At 42.3% G+C, this 13,073-nt stretch overlaps 1 protein-coding gene across 1 annotated transcript in view; it reads right to left on the bottom strand.

Moving 5' to 3' along the window:
- The window catches only part of UBA2 (ubiquitin like modifier activating enzyme 2), a 52,623-nt gene extending 51,886 nt beyond the window's left edge, over positions 1-737 (bottom strand). Inside the window, exon 1 of the mRNA XM_080644444.1 lies at positions 540-737. Within this exon, the coding sequence (XP_080500570.1) occupies positions 540-677 (138 nt within the window). The 5' untranslated portion in view covers positions 678-737. The remainder of the gene's footprint in view (positions 1-539) is intronic.
- Between the last annotated feature and the right edge of the window lie 12,336 nt (positions 738-13,073).

Raw genomic sequence — 13,073 nt, 5'->3', positions numbered from 1 at the left:
GACCACATGTGATGAAAATAGCGTTTGCAGCCTCACGGTGGTATGAAGATTAAACGCGTTAACGCGAGTAAACGCCTCAGGGTCTCCTCAGGCTCGGGACAAGTGCTCAGTTTTGATACTATTATCGCCACCCTCTTCTCTGGATCATTATTTCTGAGTTAAGGGGGACCTCTGATTTCAACAGTCACAACGTGCACTAGAAATGCAATCACCTCCTGCCTCCCATTAAAGCTAGGAACTGCTCTAAAGCCAAAAGACAAGAGGCCGCTTCTCCACCCTAGAAACGCCACAAATCGGCGCGGCGCGGGAAGCGGAGGCCGGCCCGGCGGGATGCCCGGAAGATCGGGCCCGCGGCCTCCTCAGCGTCCCGAGCAGGCCAGCCAGCGGCGAGGCCCGCTCCGTTCCCGCCGATAAGCTCCCTCTCTCCAGCCGGGACCCCGGAGCCTCTTGGCCTGCCGTGGCACTCCCACTCCGGTCACGACCCCCGGACCTCGGCCCCACGACCCCCCAATCAGCCCGCGCGCACGCCTGGCCCTCACCAGGTCGATGTGGGAGAATCCGGTGAGCACGAGGTTCTTGAGGAGCTCACAGCCGATGCCGCCCGCGCCCACCACCAGCACCCGGCCCCTGGTCACGGCCTCGGCCAGCTCTCGGGGGAGCCCCCGCGACAGAGCCATGGCGCGACGACCACGAGCCGCGACGGAGGCGGAGGCGGGAGAACTGAGCCAAGGCCGGAAGCGGGTGGGGGAAGGGCGGCCCGGCTTCCGTTCCTGCGCACTGCGTTCTGCCCTACGCGGGGTGGGCTGTGCGCAGAGAAGGCTTCTCCCACCAGGGGCTGTGCTCCTGCCTGGTTGTGCTGTTTACAGATAGCCTCAGACCCACTCTCCAGTTTAAGAAGCGTAAGGGTCACTTTGTAGCCTGGGGTTTGAACTGCCAGCCAAGGTTTTCTTACAGGTTACAAACAGATACCCCTATATGTAAAGAGCTCTTACAAATTAAGAAGAAAACAAATGATATGAACAGGCACTCATAAAGAAAATGAATACTGCCCTAGCCGGTTTGGCTCAGTGGATGGAGCATCGGCCTGCGCACTGAAGGGTCCCAGGTTAGGGTCCCGGGTTCGGTTCCAGTCAAGGACATGTGCCTCGGTTGTGGGCACATTCCCAGTGGGGGAGTGTGCAGGAGGCAGCTGATTGATGTTTCTCTCTCATCAATGTTTCTAGCTCTCTGTCCCTCTCCCTTCCTCTCTATAAAAAATCAATAAAATATCATTTTAAAAAAAAGAAAATGAATACGATCAATAATCATATTGAAATTTAATCAAAGAAATGCACAATTGTATTTAAATTATTTTCACCCATTGGCTTAGGTTAGTTGGTTAGAACATCCTCTGGATATACCAAGGTTGTGTGGGTGGGTTCCATCCCATCAGGGCACATACAAGAATCAAACAGTGCTTGTATAATAACAAATTGATATATATTTTTCTCTCTCTCTCCTTTCCTCTCAAATCAATTTAAAAATTGTAAACTATTAAAATATATAATATTATTTTTACCTATTAAGCCTGCAAAAAGTTGGGAAGGGATTTGGGGGGACTGAGTGAAAAAGGTGAAGGGATAAAGAAGTACAAATTGGGCCCTAGCTGGTTTGGCTCGTTAGGTAGAGTGTCATCCTGCGGACTGAAAGGTCCCAGGTTCGATTCAGTCAAGGGCACATGCCCAGGTTGCAGGCTCAATCCCCAGTAGGGGGCCTGCAGGAGGCAGCCGATCAATGATTCTATCTCATTATTGATGTTTCTATCTCTCTCTCCCTCTCTGAAATAAATAAAAAAGAAATTTTTTAAAAAAAGAAGTACAAATTGGTAGTTACAAAGTGTTGGAAACCATCCATTGCCTTCACTAGCAGAGAGATGTGAACAAGGAACCCGGAAAGCTGGTCAACCTTGAAGCTCTGAAAGGTCAGAGCCAACCAACCACTGTTTAGTTGAGACAATGGTAGCTGAAGCAACATCCACCTTTTAGTTTTATGTAAATTCTTGCTGATTGGCTATTATTGGAATTGCCTGCCTAAAGGCTATGGGTGTGTTCCATAGTCTTAATAAAAGGAATAGCAAGGCCAGAGCAGGGTGGAGTCTTTCCCCTTGAGCTGGGCTCCCCCTTAGCCCCCAATATTTCCAAATTAATATTTTCTAGTCTCTTTCATTTGTGTGCGGCCTCCTCCAGAGCCCAAACCCTAAACCTGAACCCTGAACCACCTGGGACATGAAAGGGGTTCACTACAAACTGGCGCCCAAACAGGGACCTCTGGAGGGGATGATATTTTCACCTAGAGCGAAGAAAGGAAGATTTCACTGAGAAGGTGGGGAAGATTAAGAATTCACAGAAAAGGTGGGAAAAAGATCACCATATAGGTGAGGGAAATTCACCGCACACAAAACCCACAATCAGCTGCAGAAGTCGCAATCTGTAAGTAGGGTGGGAACGTCTTTTTCAGCCAGGCTAATGGGGCAGAATTAGGTTATAAAGTAAACTTTATTATAGACTTTTGGTTTGCATGCTTAAGGAATGTGGTTTCTTGTTCAAATTAAAATCTTAATTTGTATTTGGAATCTAAAATCTGTAATAAATGAAACTCCGCTGCTGAAACCACCTCTGGTGCAGAGAAATTCAAAGGTGGCAGGAGAGGACAAGGCTATCCACTCTCCCACAATGAGATTACTTAAAGTTTTGTTTAAAAATTATAGAAGAGGAGAAACCGGTTTGGCTCAGTGGATAAAGCGTCGGCCTGCGGACTGAAGGGTCCCGGGTTCGATTCCGGTCAAGGGCATGTACCTTGGTTGCGGGCATATCCCCAGTGAGTGGTGTGCAGGAGGCAGCTGATCGATGTTTCTCTCTCGTCGATGTTTCTAACTCTCTATCCCTCTCCCTTCCTCTCTGTAAAATATCAATAAAATATATTTTTAAAAAAATAAATTTAAAAATTATAGAAGAACTCGCAGGGAAATGCAAATTTTGGCAAAGATAAGCTTAAGTGCTAGTAATTACTTCAGAAAGTGAAAAAGAAAGAAAAAATTTAAGATCTGTCTTTATCTATTAAGCATGAAAAGATACGAAGCCAGATCTGTTACTGAAAACTTCCCCTAGAGAAAGCAGGATGTGGGGGAAGGGAGACACATGGCAATCCAATATGGAATCCCACTCTCCTAGTATTCTAATTTAAATGTGGCTTGTTTGAAATCAGCTTCCAGCCAGTAGCCATTCTTTAAGGACAATTTTGCATTTGAATACCTACAATTTTACTACTCAACTTCCCCTGGCAGAGAAAAAACATGGTCGGTTTAAAGTTAATTATTGTATTTTTGAAATTTATTCTTAGAAATGTAAAGTGTTATTAATCTAGGAACTGCTAAATATTTGACTTGCCAGCTCTAAAAGTTTAAAGATTCAAATTAAATTAAGTTGGGAGAAATTATATAGTTAAGGTAATTAAATGCCTAAAGTATAGAAATTTAAAATGTGTTTTCTCTAATAATTAGGAATTCAAAATATGTTACTTATTGGTCTAAATAAGAAGGATTAATTCTGTGATCCCAACCAATTTTTGAATATAATAACCAGTTTAAAATTTAATTGATATCTTAAGATAATTATAAAAAGTAATATAATCTTTAAATCATATATAGATATTTGTTTGATGGTTTTTTCCATGTTAAAATTTCAAGGCTTTTGCCAAAAACGGTTTGTCTAAGTGGATGGAGCATCGGCCTGCGGACTGAAGGGTCCCAGGTTTGATTCCGGTCAAGGGCATGTACCTTGGTTGGGGGCACATCCCCAATTGGAGGTGTGCAGGAGGCAGCTGATCGATGTTTCTCTCATCAATGTTTCTAGCTTTCTATCCCTCTCCCTTCCTCTCTGTAAAATATCAATAAAATATATTTTTTAAAAAAATGTCAAGGCTTTAACTGAGAGATGATTCTTGAAAAGCTCCAAGGGCCCGGATTAATTCAAGAAATTTGTACTCTCTTCTTAAAGGAATTATTTTAAATTTAGGCAATCTAATATACTTGAAATTGCATGGAAAGCATTATCAAATATAAATTAATAACTATATTTTACTTATAAATGTAATGAAAGTTTTGGACTCTAAGGAGGGCAAAATGTTTCTTAAAATCCAACAGCATAAAGTTAAAATGACAAAAAGCCCATAGCCGCCTGCATTTTTAATTAGGCTGAAGGTGAGGCCACTTTTGTGCCTTGTGAATCAGCATAAACACTTACTAAATTTACTTGCTTTGCATTTTTTTTTAAATTTTTTTTAAAATATATTTTATTGATTTTTTTACAGAGAGGAAGGGAGAGGGATAGAAAGTTAGAAACATCGATGAGAGAGAAACATCGATCAGCCGCCTCCTGCACACCCCCTACTGGGAACGTGCCCACAACCAAGGTACATGCCCTTGACCGCAATCGAACCTGAGACCCTTCAGTCCACAGGCCGACTCTCTATCCACTGAGCCAAACCGGTTTCGGCTACTTGCTTTGCTTTTTAAATAAAGATACCTACTTTAGCTGAAACCGGTTTGGCTCAGTGGATAGAGCGTCGGCCTGTGGACTGAAGGGTCCCGGGTTCGATTCCGGTCAAGGGAATGTACCTTGGTTGGGGGCACGTCCCCAGTGGGAGGTGTGCAGGAGGCGGCTGATCGATGTTTCTCTCTCATCGATGTTTCTAGCTCTCTATCCCTCTCCCTTCCTCTCTGTAAAATATCAATAAAATATATATATTTTTAAAAAGATACCTACTTTAATTACTTAATAAATTAGCATTTTAAGTCAATCATATAATTTCAGCTAAGTGAAAAACCAATATATATATTTTTTAAAATATATTTTACTCCTTTTTTACAGAGAGGAAGAGAGAGGGATAGAGAGTTAGAAACATCGATGAGAGAGAAACATCGATCAGCCGCCTCCTGCACACCTCCCACTGGGGATGTGCCCGCAACCAAGGTACATGCCCTTGACCGGCATCAAACCCGGGACCCTTCAGTCCGCAGGCCAACGCTCTATCCACTGAGCCAAACCGGTTTCGGCCCAATATATTTTTTAAAATATTAAATTCTAATAAAGCCACCAGAAACAGCTAGTGAGATTTCTGTTTGTCTGCAGTGTAGTTTTGGCTTTAACAATTTATACAGTCACCATGAGGACTGCCTGCCTTGGCAGCCGCCATGATGGCCACATGTCTTGCTGCTCCCATGGGGGCTGCCATCTTGAAACAGCAAAGGCCCACCCCTCCCTTTGAATAAGCCAATGTCTTTGTAAGCAATTTGATTAAGTCTTCTAAGAAAGTTACTTAAGGCCTCCCATGATCCCTCTGTATATGCTAATTAGCCAAAGGGGATACTCCTTAAAAATAAAATTCTAGCTTAATGAAAAGGAGAAATTTGAAAATTTTGAAATCTCTTTCACTGATATTTACAGGTAAACAAAGATTGTTGTTAAAGTATTAAATCTGACAGTAAAATAGTACTCTTAAAGAAATACAAAGCATTTTAAATGAAACTCTCTGTAGCCTGAAAATTATTTTGGAAGGAAATAAAGAGTGGTTTTCTTCAAACATCTGAAGAACTGTAATTAAAAGTCAATAAATTTGGCCTCATAAACTGAAGTAAATAATTTGTGTTTTTGCCTCCTTGAATATAGCTAATGTAAAGTTACTCTAAGACTAATTGCAATTAATGTCACTTACTGTCCATAACCAAGGACAAGTAAAGTTAAATTAGTAATATATATATGTATATATATATATGTGTGTGTGTGTGTGTGTATATATATATATGTATATATATATATATACCTTATTTCAGACTAATTTAAATTGGCTAATTGAAATGAATGAATATTCAAAAATAAAAACTTAATTGTACTGGATAAAAAACTGTTCCTGAAGTATTAACTAAAATTTTTATTAATGGTTCATCTCATAGTAAAATTGCTAAACATGCTATGAATCCAAAGCAGTCATATTTCTGTGCAAAAAATTAAAATTAAAAGTTATCAAGACTGCAATGTAAAAATTTCCAAAAGCCTCCTAATATTTAAATCAAAAATGGGGGGATAGTCCTGGAGTCAAGCTGGAACCGCCCGACGTGGAGCCAGATGCCCAGTCCCATGCCAGCATCTCCTGGGTTGTGGACCCCAAACCAGACTCTAAGCGGAGCCTCACCACCAACTGAGCCACTGAGGAACCAGCTGTGCTGCTGACACAGGTGTGTGAGCTCAGGCTTCTGCCACTGCCACCTGCACCTCCACCACCACCGTCTCACCTGCAGCTTCAAAGCCCCAGGCCCGGCCTCCTCCTGGCTGCCTGCCCACCTGTCGCCGCCTCCTGCCCTGGCTCGGAGCTCTTCGGGCCTCTCTCCCAGGAGACTGGAGTCCAGAGCGTCAAGATGTGATTTGTCCAGAACACGTTTTAATAGAAAAAAATTTTTATAAAATGATAAAAAGCGGGGGGGGGGGGGGGGGGCATAGTAGAATAATATCCTGTAAGGAGAAATATCCTGTAAGTAAATTACATCAAAAAATTTTTTTACTTTGAAAATTAATTTTCATTTGTAATGCTAACAGCAAGACACCCATGAAAAATCACTGTCAAAATAAGCCAAAGGAAAATCATTTGGGAAAAAATGAAAAAGGATCCCAAGTCTAATTTATAGAAAAGATTCCTTTATTAACCTTTGGTTGAGAATATGTTTGTATATTTCCAGAAAAGCCCATGTGGATTCCTGCAACAACGGATTCCAGAGAGGAACTGACAGGACTGCTCCAGCCATGAAGACAAGAGAAGAAACAGTCCAGAGATGGAAGATGGTGAAGACACCTTGCCATGCTAGCAGTCAGCAGCTGTGCGTCACTGCAGGTTGCCCAGGACTAAGCCAGAGAGGGTCGGACCTACATTGCCACAGTTTGTCCACCATCCAGAACTGAAATATCATTGCTGACATGTACACATAAGGAACTGTTGGACATTGAAATTGGGACTAAAAACTGTTGGACATTGAAATTGGGACTCAAGGAACTGTTGGCCCAGAAAGAAACTTACTACAGACTGATTCATTTGCCTCTCAGCATAACCATTATTGCTTTTCTCATTTTTGTTCTTACATGTTTATTTCTAGTCTGCAGATGCAAGATTTTTTAAGGAAAAAAAATGGGGGAGATGTTGGAAGCCGCCCATTGCCTTCACTAGCAGAGAGGTGTGGACAAGGAACCCAGAAGGCTGGTCAACCTTGAAGTTCTGAAAGGTCAGAGCCAACCACCCACTGTTTAGTTGAGACAATGGTAGCTAAAGCAACATCCACCTTTTAGTTGTATGTAAATTCTTGCTGATTGGCTATTATTGGAATTGCCTGCCTAAAGGCTATGGGTGTGTCCCATAGGCTTAATAAAAGGGATAGCAAGGCCAGAGCAGGGTGGAGTCCTTCCCCTTGAGTTGAGCTCCCCCCTAGCCCCCAATATTTCCAAATTAATATTTTCTAGTCTCTTTCATTTGTGTGCGGCCTCCTCCAGAACCCAAACCCTGAACCTGAACCCTGAACCACGCGGGACGTGAAAGGGGTTCACTACAACAAAGATGTCATGAGGATGTAAAGTACAGCATAGGGATTATAGTCAATATAATAACTATGTATGATGCCAGGTGGTTACTAGACTTATTGGGGGGAATCTTTTCATAAGGTATATGAATGTCTGATCACTATGTTGTATACCTGAAACTACTGTAATGTTGTATGGCAACTGTAATTGAAAACAGTTTTTTAATGGCAAGAAAAGTATAACACTCTTGTCAAAGAATAAGAAAACAGCCCTGGCTGGTGGTCTCAGTGGTTAGAGAATCTGCCTGTGCACTGATTTAATTCTCACAGGTTTGATCCTCAGTCAAGGGCACATACCTGAGTTGCAGGTTCAATCCCCAGCCCCACTCTGGGCATGTATGGGAGGCAACCAATTGATGTTTCTCTCTCTTTCTCTCTCTCTCTCCTCTTTCCTTCCACCACCTCTAAAAATCAATGGAAAAAATATTCTTGAACGAGGATTAACACACACACACACACACACACACACACACACACACACACAAAAGAATAATAAAATAAGCATGGCTAAAGCAAAGTTTTTCTAGAGTATGTTAAAAGATAAACTGAGGCATATTAAAAACTTTAACATTTTATTGAGCAAAAATCAATTCAAATCAGGCAGGGCCCAATCTAACAGAAAGGAGCTCTGAGGAATTGTACAAAATAAGACTTTTAGAGGCAGAAGGCAGAAGGGAGTAGAAAAAAGAAAGTTATACTAGGCAAAAAGTGGGTTGGTTATTGCAAAGTCACTTTCCTTTATAAGATGACAGAGTTTATCAAGCAGATTACCTAATTTGGTTATGTGGGGTTTAGCATAAGTAACACCATTCTGAACCTGTTGTCTTTTTTCTTTAACTAGGATAATTTGGAAATATGATTCAAAAACCCTAAAATTATGCATTGCTTTTGACTCATCCCAATTCAAAAAATTTGTCCTATGACAATTATCACTGATTTAAAATTTAAAAAAAGAGATTTAGTCCTGGCCAGTGTGGTAAAGTTGGTTGAGCCTCATCCCATGCACAGAGAGGTCCCTAGTTTAATTCCTGGTCAGGGCCCATGCTCAGGTTTCGAGCTGCATACCCGGTAGGGGGTGTACAAAAAGCAGCCTATTGATGTTTTGCTCTCCCTCTTCTTCTCTCCCTCTTCCTAAAAAATCAATGAGCCCTAGTTGGTTTGGCTCAGTGGATAGAGCATTGGCCTGCAGACTGAACGGTCTCCGGTTCGATTCCAGTCAAGGGCATGTACCTCAGTTGCAGGCTTGATCCCCACCCCAGTTGGGGGTGCATTCAGGAGGCAACCAATCAATGTGTCTCTCTCATTTTGATGTTTCTCTCTCTGTCTTACCTCCTCCTTTCCAGTCTCTCTAAAAATCAATGGAAAATGCCCTTGGGTGAGGATTAACAAAACAAATAAAAAATCAGTGGAGAAAAAAGATTTAGCTATGTGCATGTTCATCATAAGAACAACAAATGGCAACAAAATAAAATAATAATAATAATAAAAGAAAGAGAAAAAAAGAATAAAAATTGGCAAAAATTTGTATTTTTATGCATATTTTTAAAAAATACTTTGTAGCAATGCAAATTATATCCTGAGCAAATATTATTGGAGGAAATGGTTTCAGTGTTAAATGAAACAGATACAAAACCATTTGTATGATTAAATTTTGTAAAAAACAAATTTGTTAAACTCAAAAGCAAATAGAGATCAGTCTTGGAAGTTCCCTGGACAAAACCAGTTCAGCCATTAAATTAGTTTAATTACCAACAACTGTGAAGATACTGCTTTCTCACTGTATAAGCTGCTTTGTAATAATATACCCCTGTGCTTCATTCCATGTTTTGGTTCAAGTGTTCCTGGTTTAGAAACTGTCTTTTTGGTGTGTGCACAATAAACTTTTACTAATTACTACTTCAGTGATTCATTGGTTTTACTTTGGCTATTTCTGAACCTTTGACAATTAAAAAACAAGAAAACCACAGTTAATATTTTTGCATGTGTGTGGTGGAATTATAATTTTTATTTCTTCTTTAAAGTTTTGTGTATTTCCCAGATGCTCAAGTTCCTCAAAGAAAATGCTCATTTTAAAATTGGGAATATATTGTTATCCAACCACTGAAAAGAAAGGATAATTATCTAATGTGATAGAGGCGCTAAATATCACTCCAATGGCAATCATAATACAATAAATCAATGTATCAAATCAACACATTGTACACCTTAAATTTTTACACAATATTATACGAAAAATATGTTTAATTAAAAATTATTAGAGCCCTGGCTGGTTTGGCTCGGTGGATGGAGCATCGGCCTGTGGACTGAAGGGTCCCAGGTTCGATTCCGGTCAAGGGCACGTGGCTGGGTTGCGGGCTCGATCCCCAGTGTGAGGCATGCAGAAGGCAGCCTATCAATGATTCTCTCTCAACATTGATGTTTCTATCTCTCTCTCCCTTTCCCTTCCTCTCTGAAGTCAATAAAAATATATTTAAAAAAATTTATTAGAAAAACCTGGCTGGTGTTGCTCAGTGGTTAAACGTTGACCCATGAACCAGGAGGGCACAGTTTGATTCCCGGACAGGGCATATGCCCAGGTTGTGGGCTTAATCCCTAGCAGGGGGCAGCTGGTCAATGATTCTCATCATTGATGTTTTTACTAGTATCTATCTTTTCCTTCCTCTCTCTGAAATCATTAAAAATAAAATAAAATTTATTTCAAAAAATACAGGCCTGTTTCCTTGCCATTCCTTTATTTAAAAAATTATTGGAAGAAAAAAGGTAAAGATAAAAAACAGGAAAAAATGCTTTTGACTTCTATGGTCTTTCTAATCAACTGCTTGGTTCACCGACTACACACCAAGCTGATTTGTGAAGAATACTTAGGCCATTGCCCTGAAGCAGGAGGTGCAGGAAGTGTCAGAGTGCCCAACCAGGGTCGGGGGCCCCATGTATAGTGGATTGCTCATGTTCCTTTCCTATATTGGGCGGCTCTCACAAACTCCCCACCCTGGCAGCTAAACCGAACGGAGGCCCCCCAAAGATGCTGAACTTACTCCTCTCTAGATACTCAGTGAATGGGAGCCACTTCCTTGGCTTCTCTCCTGCCTCCCTCTTGGCTTTTCTTTGTGAATGTGTCTGTGTGTGTATATCCTATCTAATAAAAGAGTAATATGCAAATTGACCATCACTGCAACACACAAGATGGCTGCCCCCATGTGGTCAAAGATCCTGCCCCCATGTGGACACAAGATGGCCACCACAAGATGGCCAGCAGGGGAGGGCAGTTGGGAGGGACCAGGTCTGTAAGGGAGGGCAGTCGTGGGCGATCAGGCCAGCAGGGGAGGGCAGTTGGGAGGGACCAGGCCTGCAAGGGAGAGCAGTTGGGGGCGATCAAGTCTGCAGGGAAGGGCAGTTAGGGGTGACCAGGCCGGCAGAGGAGGGAAGTTGGGAGCGACTGGGCCTGCAGGGAAGGGCAGTTGGGGGGGACCCAGGCCTGCAGGGGAGGGCAGTTAGGGGTGAACAGGCTGGCAGGGGAGCAGTTAGGCATCAATCAGGCTGGCAGGGGAGTGGTTAGGGGGTGATCAGGCTGGCAGGCAGAAGCAGTTAGGGGCAATCAGGAAGGCAGGCAGGCGAGCAGTTGGGAGCCAGCAGTCCTGGATTGTGAGAGGGATGTCCGACTGCCCATTTAGGCCCGACCCTGATTGGGCCTAAACGGGCAGTCGGACATCTCTCAAGGGGTCCCAGATTGGAGAGGGTGCAGGCTGGGCTGAGGGACACACACCCCCGTGCAAGAATTTCGTGCACCGGGCCTCTAGTAAAGTATAAAATACTTGCCCACCAAATTCAAGGTTTTAAATGCAGGAAATAAAAATTGAAAAGGTCCTAATCCTACTCCTCAGGGCCCTTGCTGGCCTCTCTAGATCTAGGTTTTTACATAGCAATGTGCAGTTTTACATTTACAAGCGTTTACAGTCCTTTCTGCCTTAACAATATATAATATAACCCTACCTTTGTTTACTGTGTCTAGTAATCTCTCATAACTAGGTCCCCCCTTGTTTCCCAATACTTTTTCTCTTTAGCTGAACAAGGTCTTTAAGATGATGGCTTGGACCATTTCTGGAAGTTAATCAGTTTTCCTGGGTCTCTCCCTTATATACAAGAGGTATACATGTTATTAAGCTTGTTTTTCTTCTGTTAATCTTTTATTACATTGGGGGTGTCTCAGACAAGAATCTAGAAAGAAAAATTGTCTTCCCCAACAAAATCCAGCATGCCTGAAGCCCCACTGACCAGCACCTTTAGTTTGTACACAGCCAGCCACTTTCCCTCAGGGACCCAGGGGGAAGGATCAGGTAGGGTTCTAAGCAGACACGCACTGTCCAGAAAAACCCCATCTCATGATACTCTGGGCCTAATGTGTTATTTACCAGAGTTGTAAACCAAATTGTTTATATCCAGTTTCCTCATCTGCGCAGGCAAAGAGCAGGTCTGTACAAACTGGTGGAGTGTTTTCATACTGCTGTCAAGGGGTAGCAGAATGGAAGGGGTTAATAACAAAAAGTGAATAGAAAGAGAACTTGGAAAAGTAGATGGCTGGATGGAAGGACAATGTCCAGAATTCAGTAAGGGACCCTTCCTGTGATGCTGCACAGGCAGAAGGTTCAAAACCTTCAGAAATTTTTTATGAGTTTAGTTGAGCCAAACTGATGATAGGAAGCAAAATATCAACAGATTGAAAAAATGCTCAAAAGAATGTAGCTTATTTTATATCAGAATGAAAGGAGGAGTCATAAAGAGGGTTACATGAAATCCACTGGTGGTAAATTAAGCGTCAAGATAAAAGCAAGGTGAGAAATTTCTGGGGTTGGATAATAAGGCAAAAGGAGAAAACCTATTTCCTTTACATTGGTGGGTACAAGCTAGTAAATTACTAACCTTTACAGCACAGAGATGATGGTATGTGGGGAACAAGATAATGAGGATTCTGTGGTCTGGAGCTCTGGTACAGAAGTTGTGCCTTGACGGGTCTGGAAAAGATAACTCTCCCATTTCAAAGGTGTGCTATCTTAGCTGTGAAAAAAGGATAGACAGACCTACTTAAGGTAAAAAAAGGACCTTTGTCAAGGAAGCTGTAAGCCTAAAACATGACTACCCACCATGACTGACTGTTAGGAATTTTTATGTTCAGAACATCCTATATGGTTACTTTCAGTCCCTGAGTTTGTACAGCCCACAATGCAAGCCTCCCATGAGCTTGTCGGGTTTTGTATATGGCCCCTTTTTCGTCCACAGTAGAAAGGGGTGATGGCAGGGAGCCTGAGGTGGGGGAACGTGGGGCAGGTATAAACAGCTAGTGTCACAGTGTGGGAGCCTGAAGCAGCTGAAGCAGGCAGAGTGGCTTGATCTGTCCGGATCCAAGGACTGCAAGAGTCCA

The sequence above is a fragment of the Plecotus auritus genome, assembly GCF_963455305.1.
Source record: "Plecotus auritus genome assembly, chromosome: 10".
NCBI lineage: Eukaryota > Metazoa > Chordata > Mammalia > Chiroptera > Vespertilionidae > Plecotus > Plecotus auritus.
This window is presented reverse-complemented; position numbering and strand designations above follow the sequence as displayed.